This window comes from Chelonoidis abingdonii, chromosome 4 (assembly GCF_003597395.2).
Source record: "Chelonoidis abingdonii isolate Lonesome George chromosome 4, CheloAbing_2.0, whole genome shotgun sequence".
NCBI lineage: Eukaryota > Metazoa > Chordata > Testudines > Testudinidae > Chelonoidis > Chelonoidis abingdonii.
Window position 1 is genome coordinate 36078665 of NC_133772.1, and position 18949 is coordinate 36097613.

The following is an 18949-nucleotide window of genomic DNA, read 5'->3' on the forward strand; positions in this document are numbered from 1 at the left end:
AAGATGTATACTTCCATATTACAATATATCCTGCTCACAGATGGTTCCTGAGGTTCACAGTAGGACCCAGTCACTACCAATACACGGTCCTTCCCTACAGACTGTCCACTGCTTCCTGCATATTCTCAAAAACCCTTGTGATAGTAGCAGCACATTTACAGTGCTATGGAATCATAATCTTCCACTATTTGGACGATTGCCTTCTCAAGGCTACCAACCAACAAGAAACGGCAGGCATGCTGAAGATCACAATAGACCTGTTTCACCAACAAGGTCTACAGATAAACAAAAAGAAACCCACCGTGGAATCAACCCGGCGATTGAAGTTTATCGGAGCTGACCTAGACTCCATACAAGCCAAGGCAATATTGCCAAACCACAGATCACTAAATTGACCAATCTTATTTCCATGGTGATCATCAGACCACAAACTTCAGTGAGGACATGCCTTCAGATTCTGGGACGTATGGCAGCTACAACTTTTGTAGTAAAGTATGCCAGACTCCATATGTGCTACCTGCAGCACTAGTTGAGCATGGTCTATGCACCCAGCAAACACTCTCTCAACAGAAGTGTTACCCTGCCACCAAGGGTTATCCTCTCCCTACAATGGTGGACACAGCCAGATAGTGTATGCTCCAGGATTCCCTTTCAACAAGACACCTCATCAGTGACTATCACAACAGATGCCTCCCTGATAGGGGGAGGCGCCCACTTGGGTCACCACAATGTACAAGGCAAGTGGTCTGCGACAGAAACCCGACTACATATCCATTTCCTGGAACTCCATGTGGTACACAATGCATGCCACCACTTCCCCCCCACTCATATGGCAGACCTCAATCTCTGTTCTCACTGACAATGTGGCATGCATGTTTTACATCAATCACCAAGGAGGAGCCAGGTCTCACTTGCTATGCATAGAAGCCATGAATTTATGGAACCTGTGCATCTGCAACAATATGAACATCACAGCATCATACCTACCAGGGTGCCAAAACACCTCAGCAGGCACTTCCCACAGAAACACAAGTGGGAAATCCACGACAGGGTTCTTGACACAATATTCCAAAAATGGAGTCACCTAGTAATAGACCTTTTCACCTCAGCGACAAATCACAAAGGTCCACCCTTTTGCTCCAGGGCAGACCTGGCACTGGGGTCGTTGGGGGATGCCTTCCTCATCCCGTGAAATGTGTCACTCATGTACGCCTTCCCGCCGATACCACTGATCCCACAAGTTATCCGCAAGATATGATTCGACAGAGCATACATCATTCTCATTGTCCCCACATGGGCCAGACAGACTTGGTTTCAGTACCTCTCACATCTAGCAGTCTGTGCCCCACAACCGCTGCCTTTCCAGATGGACCTCCTGTCCCGGAATAAGGGCCTGATGCTCCATCCAGACCCAGCGAAACTCCATCTCAAAGCGTGGCTCCTCTCTGGTTCCAACATGGGGAATTTAACTGTTTGGAGAAAGTGAAACAGGTATTACTAAATAGCCATCGCCTCACCACTAGATTCTTCCTTTGGTGTCAGCAAAAACAGCTCGACGCGACCAAAGCACCTCTATCTGTGATCCTAGACTACCTACTAGAACTGAAGGAAATGGGGTTAGCCATAAGCTCTATTAAAATACACCTCACTGCCTTTCCGGCCCTCCATAAACAGATAGAAGGGACTTGAATATTTGTTCACCTGATTACACGGTGCTGTCTAGAAGGCATACAGAACATGTACCCAGAAGAATGCCAACCTGCACCACCATGGGATCTCAATCATGTGCTCAAATGTCTTACAAGACCACCCTTTGAGCCTCTAGCAACCTGCTCGCTCCTTCATATATCAATGAAGGCCCCATTCCTAGTGGCAATCACATCTGTCAGACATGTCAGCAAAATAGGAGCATTGATGGCTGAACCACCGTACACTGTATTTACCAAAGACAAAATCATGTTACGTCCTCACCCAAAATTCTTGCCCAAAGTGGCTACGCATTTTCATATTAACTAAACTATACACTTACCTGCCTTCTATCACAAGCCACATAATGACTCTCGAGAAGCAATGTTGCACATGCTGGATGTAAGATGGGCTATAGCCTTCTATTTGGACAGAACTAAACCATTCGCAAGTCACCAAGACTATTTGTCTCTACAGCAGAGCGCTCCAAGGGCTCTACACTATTCACCCAGAGACTCTCCAAATGGGTCTCTACCTGTATTCAAACTTGCTATCACTTGCATCACAAAGAACCCCCCATGGGCCTCAGATCCCACTCAACGCAAGCCATGGAAACATCAATTACATTCTTGAACAATGTCCCCTTTAATAGATATTTGTAGAGCTGCAGCCTGGACATCAGCACAACATTTTGCAAAGCATTACGCTATCACCCTAGGCCTTGTCTCAGTGCTCTCATCACACACTTATACATAACTTCGACCCACTACCACCCGTGGTGGGGTACTGCTCTACAAGCACCTAGACTGGAGCACCCACAGGGACACCACTCGATGAAGAAGAAGTTACTCACCACTTGATGAAGAAGTGGAGGAGGGTGGGTGCTACAGGAGCTGAGCTCTGCAGTAGAGAAGGAATGGAGGGGACGGTCGGGGGAGCGTGTACTACAGAAGGTGCCAGCGGCTGCACGAGACAACTCCTGTGCGCACCCTTCCTCCGGCCGAGTACTGCTGTGAGATATCTCCAATCTCTGGCACAGGGATGCACTGACACCTAGAGTGGAGCACCCACAGAGACACAGATCTCGAAGAACCATCATTACTGCACAAGGTGAGTAACTTCTTCTTCCATCTGCTTCCATTGCCTCAGGGGGCCCATATTCTATCTAAGTGTAAATTCTGCAGTGTCTTCAAGAGCAAATCTAGAAAGCAGAGGGAAGACAGAATCAAATTATTTCTCTCATTTCATGAGACCTGCTACTGATTCAGGGCCTGACACATGTGCCCTCCCACACCATACATCAGCCTTTTACTCCAAAAAAGAGAAGACACAAATCCCTTGTTAGAGAGTTGAAGAGGAAAGGAAGATGCCCCAAAGACACAATATATATATTAACTATGGCCCGGAGGATATATGGGCCACAGCTGTATGCTGATTGGGCTGCAAGCAGCCTGCAGACTGTGGGTTGAGAACCACTGCCTCAAATCATAGCGTGGGTCTGCCCGCACTGCTAGACCACATGGCAGCCTCCACCTTCATTACACCCCACACCAGTCTGCATTCAAGGTTCCCCCAACCCTGGCTCAGGATGGTCTGCACACCCAGCAAACACAGTTTGACCAAGAGGGTATCTATTCTGCAGAAGGCTCTTGACTCCAGCAATTGGTGGAAGGAGCCTCACAAGGTCTGTGAGGGAACCCCATTCATGCATCCCCATTAAGAGGAGCATTACCGTAGATGCTGCATTGCATTGCTAAACTGGGGAGTTCAGTTCCAGGGCCTTACAGCTGAAGACAGGTGCACTCCCTGATAGTCCACAGGAAGAATTATTTATATGGAATTATCCACATAATATAAATGTAAGTATGTAAAATGAATTTGTTTTTGTACTCAATGATATTGATATGTTGTAAAATATTTTTATTCTAGCAAGAATAGAGAAACAGTTAGCAAATCTTTTATCATCATTTACTCTGTAGCAATTTTTATGTTAATTCATGTTTTTGAGGATTTTTTGTTTTTATCTAGGCTAGTTATCAGAAGCAATACCACACTGGAATGCTTAACCAAGATGCTGCCCAAACATTAATAGGGGCAGCAGAAAGCTATGTTGATATTAGAGGGAAGTAAGTGCTTCATTTACTTTAATTTTTAAAATTGAAATTAGTTGGATATCAGACAGTATGTGCCAGATGTTCAAATACGCGTGTAACAGAGGAAATGTACATCCATTGCTTTCACTAATCCCTAGACTTGTGCTTACAAGTGAGCAACCTGTAGATGCAGTTACTTCATGTGCAAGCAGTCACATAACTTAATGGGTTGGTATAGAATTTTATAGGCATATTCATTGTTTTGAAAACATGCTCCTACTGTACGTGTTCTACATATGAATAGTCTAAAAGGGGAAGTTTTGTTTAAAAAACAGTGAATAATCTAATCAAAGTAGTTTAGTGATTTTTAAACAATTTTTGCTGCAAATTAGTCATCGTGAAAGTTGCCAGACATTATAGCCTTGTAACCGATGTCCTCTATTATTTACATAACAAGTACAGCATGGGCAACAGCATTGTAAGCTGACTTAAACCATCCTTGACCCCCTTTTAGAAGCACCACCTTTAGAAGTGAGATAGAAATTTCATCTCCATGCCACTTTTATCTGGCATGTAGTAGCATCTGTCACCAATGTATCTGAATGCCTCTAATTAGATCTCCTCTGGAAGTTCATTTAACAGCCAGATTCCTGCAGGTGAAAATGCCTTATCTCTGACCTTTATGCACTTAGGCCTGTTTTTTCTTACACTTCTCTGGAACAATGCAGATAACTGTCTTGGCAGTTCTTAGAAAGACATGCAGTCTCTTTCTAGACAGGGAAGATGGTACAGTAGTTAAGGCACTAACCTGGGACTAAGGACAAATGGATTCAATTCCCAGTTCTGCCACAGACTTCCTGTGTAGGATTGCCAGGTGTCCAGTTTTCAACTGGAACGTCTAGTCAAAAAGGGAAACTGGCAGCTGATCGAAAGCTAAAAGTCCAGGTACCTGCAGTAACGAGCCTCTGCTACTGGGGAGGAGGAGCAGAAAGAGTAGCTGCTGCTGCTGGAGCCTGGAGGTGAGGCTTTGATTAGCAGATGCTGCTCTTTCCACCCCCCAACCTGATGGTGAGAACTGGTGGTTCTTGGACCAGGCTCCAAAGTGGGTACCAGCACCATCGGGGGGGGGGGTCCTGTCTGCCCCCTTTGCCCCACTATGTCCCAATTTCCCCAGCCCCTTGTTCCGGGGATGGACCCGAATTTCCCCTTGGCCTCGCTCCACAAACCAACCTCCCTCCTGTCCCGCTGTGCCCCAATTTCCCTACCTTGGCCCCTTGTTATGGGGACTGACTTGTCGTGCCCTGCTGTGCTGCAGTTGGACAGGCTCCGCATCAGCTCCTTCCAGTCCAGCTCTGCAGGCGGCGAGTGAGCCCTGGGGGATGGGAGAGTGAGTGATGGGGCAGGGGTGGAGAGTGAGTAACGGTGGGGGTACAGGTTGGACGGGCGGTGGGGCCTCAGAGAAAGAGTCAAGGCAGGGGTGAGATTCGGGAAGAGGCATGGTTGTTCGGTTTTCAGGGATTAGAAAGTTGGCAATCCTATTCCTGTGTGATTTTGGGCAAGTCACTTAGGCCTGGTCTACACTGGGGGATGGATTGATCTAAGTTACACAACTTCAGCTACGTGAATAACGTAGCTGAAGTCATTGTACTTAGATCAATTTACCGTGGTGTCTTCACCGTGGGTGACTCGACTGCTGCCGCTCCTCCGTCGACTCTATCTGCGCCTCTCACCAAGCTGGATTATAGGAGTCGACGGGAGAGCGCTCAGGGATCAATCGGTGCCCGCTGATCCGGCCAGTAATGAAGACATACCCTTAGTCTCTCTCTGTCTCAATTCTTAATTTGTAAAATGGGGATAATGTTTCTTCCTTGCCTCATGTGGTTATAGTGAGGATAAATTTATTAGAAATTTTGAGGTCCACAGTTCCTATAATATCGTAGGCCATATAAGTACCCAAGATAAATAATGTAACTGGGAACTGATTCATTAATGGGTCTGAAGATTGAGATCAAGACCAAAGCTCCACATTGGACGTAGAGGTAGTCTGTGAAGGGTCCAAATTACAGAAGGGGAATGTTCAAAGCAGTCCAACCTGTGGAGGAGGCATCAGCTATGTTTTGCACAAGTGGCGGGAGACTTTGCATTTTTTTCATATGTAGATTCAGATACAGTGAATTACAATAATCTAGTCTGGCGTGAATGGTAGTGAATTACGAATGCTGTTGCTTATAACTGAGCTACATTGTAGTCATGTATATTTTTAGTAAAAGTCAAAAATTCATGGCCTGGGACCATGACTTGTACTATATATCCCTGACTAAATCTTGTGGGGTGCACAGCTCGGGCCCCCCACTAGTGCTGAGGGAGTTGAGGAGGCTCACAGGCTCCCTACCTGGCTTCTTGCGGCTCCCTGGAAGCAGGGATACGTCTCTCCCTCAGCTCCTAGCTCTGCTCACTGCTCCCACCCCAAGTGCTGGGTCCACATCTCCCATTGGCCAGGAACCTCAGCCAATGACAGCTGCGAGGGCAGTGCCTGTGGACAGAGGCAGTGTGTGGAGCTAGGAGCTGAGGAAGGGAGGGACATGTCGCTGCTTCTAGGGAGCCACGCCCCCCCAAGATAAGCGCTGCCCTGAGCCCCCTCCCATGCCCAAATTCCTTCTGCTGGGGGTGGGGAAGTGTCCTAAGTAGGGCCAGTGCAATCATTTAGGCAACCTAGGTGGTTGCCTAGGGCACTAGGATTTGGGAGGGGGCATTTTCTTCGGCAGTGACCGCGGCAGCCAGATCTTCGGCCGCCCCAGTCGCCACTGGCATTTAGGCGGAGGGAGCTGGGGCAGGGGGGTGCGGCGAGGGCTGCCTGCAGCAAGTGGGGGGGGTGGCATGCAGGGGAACTCCCCTCCCCAGCTCATCCCTGCCTCACCTCTTCCCCGAGCATGCCGTGGCTGCTTCACTTCTCCCGCCTCCCAGGCTTGCGGTGCCTAAGCTGATTGCTGCAAGCCTGGGAGGCAGGAGAAGTGATGCAGCGATGGCGTGCTCGGGGAGGAGGCAGAGCAGGGGTGAGTTGCTTCACTTCTCTCGCCTGCCAGGCTTGCAGCGCCAATCAGCTTAGGCACCGCAAGCCTGGGAGGCAGGAGAAGTGAAACAGCGACGGCGTGCTTGGGGTGAAGGTGGACGGAGGGGTGAACTGGGGCGGAGGTGGGGTGCCTCAGGGCGGAGGGGGGGAGCTGACGCGGGGCGGTACCTCAGGGCACGTGGGGGAGCTGCCGCAGGGGCGGGGGGGAGCCTCAGGGCGGGGGCTCAGGGACGGGGGAGGGTGCAAGATGGAAGTTTTGCCTAGGGCGCAAAACATCTTTGCACCGGCCCTGGTCCCAAGACTGCCCCTGCAGCGGCCAGGGTTGCATGGATATCCTGGAAAGTCACAGAATCCATGACAAACTTGCAGCTTTACTTATGACTGATATTACAGTAGTACCTAGATGCCACATTGTGCTAGATGCTGTGCAAACACAGTAAAAAATAGTCCTTATTAATGAACAACTTACATTGTAAGTAAACAAAGTGCCAGGTGCCACAGAAAATCAGTGGGGTGTTCATCTGAAGTGGGTTTTTTTACCCACGAAAGCTTATGCCCAAATAAATCTGTTAGTCTTTAAGGTGTCACCGGACTCCTCATTGTTTTTGGGGGGCATTCTTGACAATTTTACTCTAAATGACTTTCCCAAGGTAAGACAGAAAGTTTGTGAATGGCCTAGAAACTGAACCCAGATTTCTTGAGTCCCTGTCCAGATGCCTTAGCCACAAAACCATCCTTCCACACAGTAGTAGTCAGAGAAAAGTTCTTGGATACTGAGGCCTGTGGATATCATACTAAGGTACTTATTAAAAAAAGGAGTGTTTTATATTTTGCCCTTGAATGTACATACATTTCCATTTATTTCAGTGGGAAGCACATGCAAATATAAGTGCAGAATTTGATCTTTATATAATTTCATAGATTTTAATAGACATAAAATTGATGGCAATACTTTGGTCTTAATACTATATTTATGGAAACTCTATTTGGTTGATCTTGTGGACCAGATCATCAGCTGGGGTAAATTGGTGTAGCTTCACTGACTTTGATGGAGCTACATCAGTTTACATCATTTGAGGATCTAGTCTGTGTATGTATTATAGCTTTATTTTCTAGTAGTATACATTTGTGTGATGACGTCTTTCTTTCTTAGATTTATGAACATTCATGAGGTAAAGACGTATTGGGAAAGCAAAGGACTACTAGTTTCCTTTAAGAAATTGTTATCTGATTGGGTTTACAATGTGAAGGATGAAAAATCTAAGCCATCAAGGTAAGTACAGTATAATGGACACCTAAATCTTTATTTAGGTTATTACATCAACTTAATTGGGCTATCAGCATACAGCTATTAGTTACACTTATTGTTAAGGTTATTTTTCCATATTAATTGCTCTATCTTTTCTTCTGTAAGGGGCATTTTTACCATTCATAGATTCCAAAGCCAGAAGGGACCATTGTGGACATTGCAGTCTGACCTCCTATATTACATAGGCCATAGAACTTCTCCAAAATAACTCTTTTTGAACTAGAGCATATCTTTTTAAAAAAATACAATCTTGATTCTAAGATTTTCAGTGATGGAGACTCTACCATGACCTTTGGTAAATTTTTCCAATTGTTAGCTAGCCTCACTGTTAAAAATGTATACTTTATTTCTAGTTTGAATTTGTCTAGTTGGATCTCGTTATACCTTTGTCTGCCAGACTGAAAAGTCTATTATAAAATTTTTGTTCCCTGTGTATGTATTTATAGACTGTGATCAATCATGGGGTCCTTCAGAACTCATCACTGTGGTTATTAAAGATGAAGGAATGTATTTCTGGCTACTGTTGGTATCTTGATTACACAAGAAACTCACAGTTGCCAATTTTCATGCAGTAAATAAGCACCCCGACTTTCACAATAAGCCAAAAATCAAGCTAATCCCAGTTCAAAACAAGCCAATCCCTAAGAACCCCAACACTCTATGTGACTAGAATCCCCTGGCATGCAGTCTGGGACTGTGGTGGGCCCACTGTGCACCCCTGACTCTCTCCCTCCTCTTGCCCCTGCTTGCCAGGAGCTGATCAAAAAAAGAAGCAACAAACTGCAACAAGCTACAAGTCAAACAAGCTACAAGCCAAAAACTAGCCAACAAGCAACTCACAAGCCAGTTAAGCCAAAAACAAGCCCAATTTCTGTGTTTTTTTCTCCACAGGTTTGGCATGTCTGAAGAAACTGTATTTTCTTTGAGTGATTGCACATGTGCATTCCACTCTGTGTTTGTGTTTGTGTCTGTGTGTGTGTGTCTGTGTGTGTGTGTGTGCGCGTGCCCCATGTACAGTTGTTAGAATTTTTTTCCCTCAGCAGTACTCATGTTATGTGTGCTTCTTGGTATAAAAGGTAGGGCTGCCCTTAACCCCTTCAGTTCCTTCTTGCACCAACAACGGTTGCTGGAAACTGTCTTGCCTTGGTATGTTCTCTTGGCGTGTTTTTTAGTTGTAAATAGTTCCCCATTGGTATAGTTTTAATGTTAGTCAGGTAGCAGGATATGTTTTAGTTTAGTTAAAAGTGATTTTTTTCATCCCTGGCTTGTGGTTCCATTTTTCAGTACCAAGAAATGCCTCAGTCACCAGGCTTCAAGCCCTGTTTTTCATGTTCCAAACTGATGCCTATGACTGACTCACACTCTGTTTAAAGTGTCTGGATGAGTCTCACATTAGGGATCAGTGTCAAATTTTTAAGGACTTTAAGCCAAGGACCAAGAAAGACAGATAGGTGAGGCTGAAGTTTCTGTTGATGATGGCTGCTCTGAGACTATCTTCAAAGACTTCCCATTTGGAGAATGTGCCGAGTACTTCAGCTTCTGTGAGAAACCTTCCTCTGATATTGGCCAAGTCCTGGCACTGTTCACCCTTCCTGGTGCAGAGGAAGAAACATAGCTTCCAAGGATGTGACCAGGAAAGGAAGATTGCTGGTTTCTAAGTTCTCCAAGCAGGGAGACAAAGGGTCAAGTAGAGTGCAGTCAAAATTGACACACTTCTCATCTCAGTCATCAGCTAATGCTGTATCATGGACTCTGGCACCGGGGCAGGCATCATTGAGTCCAGGACCTGACAATATACCTTCAGCTTCTTCAGCACTTGCCTTCTTCTCTTACTGGTTGCTCAGAGACTCTTACGCTTCTGTCCACACTGAAGGCTTTTTTGGTGTTGAGAGACTTGAGTTTGTCAGTTCTGGCTTACCTGGCAGTGCAGGAAGTTCCTCCTCCAATATTACCAGACCACACTGCATCGGTCTCCTCAGCGCAACATCAAGTATTGCATCAGTCTCCTGCATCTCAGAGCTCTCATCTGACAGTACCATCAAGAGGAAAGCTGACGACAATGACCTCTCATCTCTTGATATCAGCACCAGTCCCTAAGTAATTTTTGGAGTCAGAGGTTGGCTGGGCCCAGTACTAAGCACAAGGAAGTGGATCACAGGGATCCAGCCATCTGATTATCAGAGGAGGTTCAGCCCTGAACCTGCATTGGCCTTCTCCTCCTCTTTCCTAGATGAAATAGTTCCCTTGGGAATCACCACACCCCTACCTAATGACTGAAGAGCTCACCAAGAGCTTTAAAAAGAGTCACCTCGGTCTTGGATATCCAGGTGGAGATGATTAGAGAACTGTCCGATCATCTTAGTGGCATTTTGGTGACAACTGACCCATTTCATGTGGTCCTACCAATCAATGAGGTGATTTTAGAGCCCATCAAAATCTTGTGACAAGCTTCCTTGCCATTTCCATGCACATTTAAGAGAGCTGATCACATATACTATGTTCTCTCCGAAGACTTGGAACATTTGTGTTCCCACTTCCCTCTGGAGTTACTAGTTGTCTTGGCTGCCAACAACAGAGAATCCTAGCGGCAACAAGTGGCTACCCCAAGTCAAACCATGCCAAAAACTTGACCTGTTTGGTAGAAAAATTGATTAGGGTAGTATGATTATAACATCTGGGACTCTACATTGAAATTTCAGGACAAGCTCCCTGGGGACACTAAACAAGAGTTTCTTTCACTGGTGGAGGAAGGGAAATTGGTGTCTAGAACTTTGCTCCAGGCCAGTTTAGATGCTGCTGACTCAGCTGCTAGGATCATAGCCTCTGCCATCACTATGTGCAAGTGCTCTTCGCTGCAGTCTTTGGGGCTGGCCCAGGAAGTTCACAGGACTATTCAAGGCTTGCCATTTGAAGGGTCTTCCCTCTTTTTGGTGCTGATGGATGATACGTTTCATGGCTTAAAGGACTTCTGGGTGACTCTAAAGTCATTATGCATATATACACTGGCCCCGACTAGGAAACACTTTCATCCTCAACAGTCTCACCGATACCCAACTCTTGTGCTTTGCCAGGACCTAACAAGGAAAAAGAGTCAGAGTTTTAGGCACAGGCCAACCTCCTCTTCTACTACAGCAGCTCCTGGTTCATCTAGGCATCCTGGGGGCACTAAACAAACAATTTGATGAGTCGGTCAAGGACTCCATACCAGTCTCTCTAATCCAAGTCTCTCCATACCCTCTGTTTGCAAACTGTGTATCCCACTTCCTAAGTGTTTGGACACTAATTACTTCAGACTAATGGGTCTTAAGCGCTGTGGAAGTGGAACACATCCTTCAATTTGTTTCTTCCCCTTCTTCCCTCCCTCCCTCCCTGTCCCTCTTCGAGAACCACTCTCATGATGAGGTCCCTCATCTGGGTGGGAGCCATAGAAGAGTTTCCACAGTGTCACAGAGGGATGGGGTTTTATTCCCACTATTTCCTAATTCTGAAAGCAAAGGGAGGTCTCAGACCAATTTTAGACCTGCAGCAACTCAACAGATATCTGAAAAAGGTGAAATGTGACATGGTCACGCTGGCTTCCAGAATTCCCTTCCTGGATCCTGGAGACTGGCATGCCACTTTCATCTTAAAGGACACATACTTTCATGTGGCAATTTATCAGTGCCACAGGAAGTATGTCAGGCTTTTGATAAGCCAATCTCATTACCAGTTCACTGTGCTACCTTTTGGCATGTCTGCAACTCCTTGAACTTTTAAAAAATGTAGAGCAGTGGTGGCTGCATTTCTGAGGAAGTTAGGTGTGCAAATTATAGCAGTGGTGGCTGCATTTCTGAGGAAGTTAAGTGTGCAAATTATAGCAGTGGTGGTTGCATTTCTGAGGAATTTAAGTGTGCAAATCTATTCCTACCTGGATAACTGGCTTGAGAGAAACCAGCCCAGGATTCAGGTACTGTCCAGTGTAACTCTTACCCAGGCAATCTTCAATGCGCTGGTGCTGTTAATTAAAAGAGAGAAGTGTATCCTCTCCCCAGTTCAGAGAATAGAGTTTATTGGGACAGGTCTGGATTCTACTCAAGCCAGAGCTTTCCTTACCAGTCAAGATTTCAGACAAATCCAATCCATCATTCTGGATCTCAAGGCTCACACAGTCACAACAGCATGGGATTGTATGAGGCTTCTGTGGCATATGGCCTTTTGCACATATGTAGTCCAGCATTCCAGATTATGCCTCAGGAAACTAAAAGGTCGGCTGGGCTCCATATTCTTACCAAACTGTCAGCCTCTGAATGGTGGTGATGGAGCCCTTTCATATTTTAGGCTCTCTAGATTGGTGAAAAAACCCTGCCAACATATGCATAGGTATTCCCTTTGTCCATCTTCAGTCTTCACTGACATTAGTGATGAATGCATCTGCTCTGGGTTGGGTGTCTTATCTGCTTCTCTGCAGATGCAAATGTTATAATCTACAATGGGTTTGATTCTACAAATAAAAGTGAGAGAGTTTAGAGCTATCCGACTGGCATGTCAGGCTTTCCTACCCCATTTCAAAGGGGGGAAATGCTGCTCGTTCTCACAGACAATAAAGTAGCAATATTGTATCTCAGCAGCAGTGAGGGGCAGTCTCTTCCCTGCACTGCCAAGAGGCAGTCCAACTCTTGGATTTTTGCACTGCCAATTTGATCAATCTCAAAGCCTCTTGCCTTCCAGGGAATGCAGAATGAGCTTGCAGATCACCTACACCAATCATTTGAGTCACCACGAGTGGTGTCTCCATCCAGGTATAGCCAGGTTTTTTTTTTTAACTGTGGGAGACTCCCCAGGTGAACCTGCTTGTAATGAGAACCAACAGGAACTGCCAGCAGTTTTGTTCCCTTCAGGGTCACAGTCCAGGTTCCCTCACAAACACTCGCTGTTGCCCTGGGTGGACAAGCTCTTGTACACTTTCCCAGTGATCCCACTCCTTCACAGAGTGCTACTGAAAATCAGACCTTACATCATGCCGAAGTAATACTTGTAGCCCCAGCTTGGCCTCAACAGCACTGGTTCTTCACTTTCCTGTCCTGCTCACTTCCATTACATCCAGAACATAAGAATGGCCATACTGGGTCAGACCAATAGTTCATCTAGCCTGGTATCTTGTCTTCCGACAGTGGCCAGTACCAGCTGCTTCAGAGGAAATGAACATTGCAGGGCAATTATTGAGTGATCCATCTCCTGTCGTCCATTCCCAGCTTCTGGCATTCAGAGGTTTAGGGACACCCAAAGCATAGGGATTTCATCCCTGACCATCTTGGCTAGTAGCCATTGATGGACCTCTCCTCCATTAATTTTCCTGGCCTAATTTCTCAAGACCATGACTGCCTACTCCACCCCATATTTCAGGCGCTCCATTTAAAAACATGGATGCTCCATTGCTAGACCCTCAAGAAGGGTCTTGTTCAGAATGTGCTGTTATACAGTAGGAGGCCATCAACTAACTTCTTACCTGGCTATGTGGAAGCGATTCTCTATCTGGTCCCAAATATCTGGAGTTACACCAATCCATTCTTCAATCTAGCATATCTAGGACTTATCTGTTATACCCAAAACAACATGGGTTGATGGTTAGTTTTATCAAACTCCACCTAGGAGGTATCTCAGCTTTCCACCCTCAGGTTGATAATGGCTCTGTATTTTCTAAGAAGATGTCAATAAGATTTTTGAAAGGCCTGGAACAGTTGTATCCTCAGGTATAAGATCTGTTCCCTCTGTTGGACTTGATGTTGGTATTGTCAAAACTGATAGGGTCTCCCTTTGAGCCTTTAGCTACCTGCTGCTTGTTACATCTTTCAGTGAAGGTAACATGTTCAGTGGCTATTACTTCTTCCAGGAGGATAGGTGAGCTACATGTACTTATGTCTGGCCTCTTTGTACAATTTTCTTTAAAGACAAGGTTTACTTGTGCCCTCATCCAAAGTTTGTTTTGAAAGTGGTGACTAACTTCCATATCAGCTAGATGATTTACCTATCTCCATTCTTCCTGAAACCTCACTCGAATAAAGATGAGTGGCTGCATACTCTGGATGTCAGAAGAGAGTTGGCTTTCTACCTCAACAGGTCCAAGCAATTCTGCTTGTCTTCGTAGCTGTCACAGTTAGGCTGAAGGGGATCCCAATCTCTTCTCAAAAGATTTTGCTGTGGATAGCCTCCTGTATTTGTTTGTGCTATGACATGGCTAATGTTACCTTGTCAAGCAGAATGACAACACATTTGACAAGATTGCAAGCATCCTCTGCAGCCTTTCTGGCTCAAATGCTTATCCTGGACATTTGTAGAAGCTGTTCCTTTCTCTTAGGGCATTAAGTGACATTTCTGAACCTGTGTTACTGGCACCCAGATGTGCCAGTCTTATATATACATTTAATAATCAAGGCTCTGTGTCTTACATGAGGCTATAGAATTTGCTGCACAATTGACCTTATACCCACACCTTTCTAGTGGATTGTGTTCTAGAATATATGTTTTCATATATAAAAAGATTGTTTCAAGCCCTTAAAGTTGTGGAAGTAATCTTGAAAATATGCGCCATGTGTAACAGATGCACTATTTTTTCCTGAACCTGCAGACAGTATGAAAAATAACTTTGAGAGGTGTAAACTGCCACATTCATATCAACTCTTAAACCTAATGATTACAATGTTAATATTGTTAGCTATTTTTACAGTTATGTTGTCAACACAAATAAATCTGCATCAGAAAATGTTTGTACTAGGGCTGTCAAGCGATTTAAAATATTAATCGTAATTAATCACACAATTAAAATGATTAATCGCAATTAATCGCATTGTTAAACAAGAATAGAATACCATTTATATAAATATTTTTGGATGTTTTCTACATCTTCAAATATATTGATTTTAATTCTAACAGAATACAAAGTGTACAGTACTCACTTTATTTTTGATGACAAATATTTGCACTGTAAAAAACAAGAGAAATAATAATATTTTTCAATTCACCTAATAAAAGTACTGTAGTGCAATCTCTTTATCATGAAAGTTGAACTTACAAATATAGAATTATGTATAGAAAATAACTGCATTCAAAAATAAAACAATGGAAAACTTTAGAGCCTGCAAGTCCACTCAGTCCTACTTCTTGTTCAGCCAGTTGCTCAGACAAACAAGTTTGTTTATATTTACAGGAGATAATGCTGCCCGCTTCTTATTTACAGTGTTACTTGACAGCAAGAATAGGTGTTCACCTGGCACTGTTGTAGCCAATGTCACAAGATATTTACATGCCAGATGCGCTAAAGATTCATATGTCCCTTCATTCTTCAGTCACCATTCCAGGGGACATGTGTCCATGCTGATGATGGTTCTGCTCAATAACGATTCAAAGCAGTACAGTCTGACACATGTTCAGCTTTCTGCTGGTGGCATCTGACTCAGATGATGAAAATTATTTTCTTTTTTTCATTGTTCGGGTTCTGTAGTTTCTGCATCGGAGTGTTGTTCCTTTAAGATTTCTGAAAGCATGCTCCATACCTCATCCTTCTCAGATTTTGGAAGGCACTTCAGATTCTTAAACCTTGGGGTCGAATGCTGTAGCTATCTTTAGAAATCTCACATTGGTATCTTCTTTGTGTTTTGTCAAATCTGCAGTGAAAGTATTCTTAAATAGAACAACAAGTGCCGAGTCATCACCCAAGACTGCTATAACATGAAATATATGGCAGCATGCGGGTAAAACCAAGCAGGAGATATACAATTCTCCCCCAAGGACTTGAGTCACAAATTTAGTTAACACCAGGGCCAGTGCGACCACTAGGCGAACTAGGCAGCCGCCTAGGGCACCTAGTGGTTGAGGGCGCCTAAAAGCCTGCTCAGGCAAGGAGGTGGAGTGGAGGTGAGCTGGGGTGGGAGGACGCAAGGAGGGCCGCTCGCAGTAACGGCGGGGGGGGGCGCACAGGGGAACCGCTCCCCACCCCAGAATGCACCGTCCTGCGGCCTCCTCTTCTGACACACAGCACCGCTCTAAATTTTCCTACCAGTCAGCACCGCTAAGCCTGGGAGGGGAGCTAGTGTGCCTCAGTGGAGGAGAGCTGGGGTGGGCTCCCCGGGTGGTGTTACTGCTGTGGAGAGGCGGGGTCAGCTGCCAGAGTGTGGGGGCTCTTTGGCGGGTTAGCTGCCATGGAGGGGGGGCTCCCTGGGTGGGTTAGCTGCGGGGGTAGCTTCTGCGGGGAGCTCTCCTGGTACGGGTGTGACGGGGGGTTAGCTGCCGCGGGGGGCTCCTCTGGTGGGAGGGGTGGGTGGGCAATGTGGCTGCGTGGGGGGCAGTGGGCGAGGTTAGCTGGGTTGGGGGGTGGCGCAAGGTGGAAGTTTCGCCTAGGGCGTGAAACTTCCTTGCACTGGCCCTGGTTAACACAAATTTTTAACAAGTGTCATCAGCATAGAAGCATGTCCTCTTGAATGATGGCTGAAGCATGAAGGGGCATACGAATGTTTAGCAGATCTGGCAATAAATACCCTGCAGTGCAGGCTACAAAAGTGCAATACAAATCATAGAACTGGAAGGGACCTCAAGAAGTCATCTAGTCCAGTCCCCTGCACTCATGGCAGGACTAAGTATTATCTAGATCATTCCTGACAGATGTTTGTCTAACCTGCTCTTAAAAATCTCCAATTATGCAGATTCCACAAGATCCCTGAGCAATTTATTCCAGTGCTTAACCACCCTGACAGTTAGGAAGTTTTTCCTACTGTCCAACCTAAACCTCCCTTGCTGCAATTTAAGCCCATTGCTTCTTGTCCTATCCACAGAGGTTAAGAAAAACAATTTCTCTTCGTCCTCCTTGTAACAACCTTTTACATACTTGAAAACTGTTATCATGTCCTCTCTGTCTTTTTTTTTCCAGACTAGACAAACCCAATTTTTTCAATCTTCCCTTATAGGTCATGTTTTCTAGACCTTTAATTATTTTTGTCGCTCCTCTCTGGATTCTCTCCAATTTGTCCACATCCTTCCTGTGGCACCCAGAACTGGACACCATACTCCAGTTGAGGCCTAATCAGTGCAGAGTAGAGAGGAAGAATTACTTCTCTTTTCTTGCTTACAACACTGCTGATAATACATCCCAGAAGGATGTTCGGGTTTTTTTGCAACAGTGTTACACTGTTGACTCATATTTAACTTGCGGTACACCATGACCCCCAGATCCCTTTCCACAGTACTCCTTCCTAGGCAGTCATTTCCCATTTTGTATGTATGCAAGTGATTGTTCCTTCCTAAATGGAGTACTTTGCATTCGTCTTTATTGAATTTCATTTTTCCAGTTTGTCCAGATAATTTTGAATTATAATCCTATCCTTGAAAGCACTTTCAACCCCTTCCATCTTGGTATCATTTGCAAACCTTATAAGTGTACTCGTACAACACAACATTCTGTGATGTGGTCATCCGTACACACTTTCTCTAAGCATTATGCCATTACTCAGGCTTCTTGTGCTGATGCAAACTTTGGCAAGTTGGTACTTGGTTGTTCAATTCAGAAATCCCACCAATTACAAGAGAACTGCTGATGAGTCACTTGGAGTAGAATGTATATATGGATAATCTCTTGAAGGAGGAAAAAAACATTACTCACTTTTACAGTAACTGTTGTTCCTCAAGATGTATTGTGTACAGATGCATTTCACGACCCTCTCTACTTCCCTCCTACTTCAGAGGTATGATAATTTTGCAATGTGAAGGAACCGAGGAGTTGGGGCACCTCAGCCCTTTATGCCCTTTGCACAAGGACATTAAGTGTACATGCACAGTCCGAACAGTTCTGCTGTAAAAGTTTCTGACTCGAGTGCTTTGGAAGCACATATATCTGAATGTACATGTGCACAATGCATCTTGAAAAACATTACTGCAATGGTAAATAACCATTTTTGGGGGGTGAACAGTGCCTTAGATATTTCATTAGTATAAAATAGCTTAATTTACATAAACTGTTACTTAGAAAAATTGTAATTATTAGTTACAATTAACAATTATTAATGGGGGGGAGGGATAGCTCAGTGATTTGAGCATTGGCCTGCTAAATCCAGGGTTGTGAATTCAATCCTTGAAGGGGCCACTTAGCGACCTGGGGCAAAATCAGTACTTGGTCCTGCTAGTGAAGGCAGGGTCCCTTCCAGTTCTGAGATAGGTATATCTCCATATATTTTTGTATTCTAAAATTACGTACCTATTACTAGAATATCAACTAATTGGTGTACTATTGTTTCAATTAATTTCTTGCTGAAATATATAGAAAATCCATATTCACCTGTTTTAAATTTAATGTCATAATAAAAAATTCCTAAAATTATTTTCTCAATTTTTTTTCCCAGGAACAAGATTCTGAAGCTGTGTCACCATATAGTATTTATGGATGAATTTGAGTACACAAGTTACATTATAACATTATTGAATTTCATTCCCATTCTAATGGATTTTATAACACATCTAGATGAAATATATACTGAACAACTAAAAATCTGTAACTATTATTTCATCGGTTTGTATATACTGGAGGCATCATTAAAGGTACTTATGAATTATATTTTTTCCCATGAATGGTAATGCTTCTTGTTTTTTCTTAGAAATGCAAAATTCTATTTAATTATAGATGCTTACAGATATTTTACAGAAGGGATTCTCGGTTATAAAAGTCAATGGCTTCTTCTATTACATTAATTCTTAAATGTTCTTCTATTATATTAATGAAGTTTTCTTTAGATTAATTTGAATTTTTCCACACCACAGCATAAAATCATT

The 18949-nt window shown here is 44.4% G+C and overlaps 1 protein-coding gene across 1 annotated transcript in view; it reads left to right on the forward strand.

Moving 5' to 3' along the window:
* Positions 1–18949, forward strand: part of LOC116837279 (solute carrier family 9 member C1-like) — a 330899-nt gene that overhangs the window by 138823 nt on the left and 173127 nt on the right. The window contains exons 13-15 of the mRNA XM_032801556.2: positions 3715–3812; positions 8003–8122; positions 18523–18718. Coding sequence (XP_032657447.2) covers positions 3715–3812; positions 8003–8122; positions 18523–18718 — 414 coding nt within the window. The remainder of the gene's footprint in view (positions 1–3714; positions 3813–8002; positions 8123–18522; positions 18719–18949) is intronic.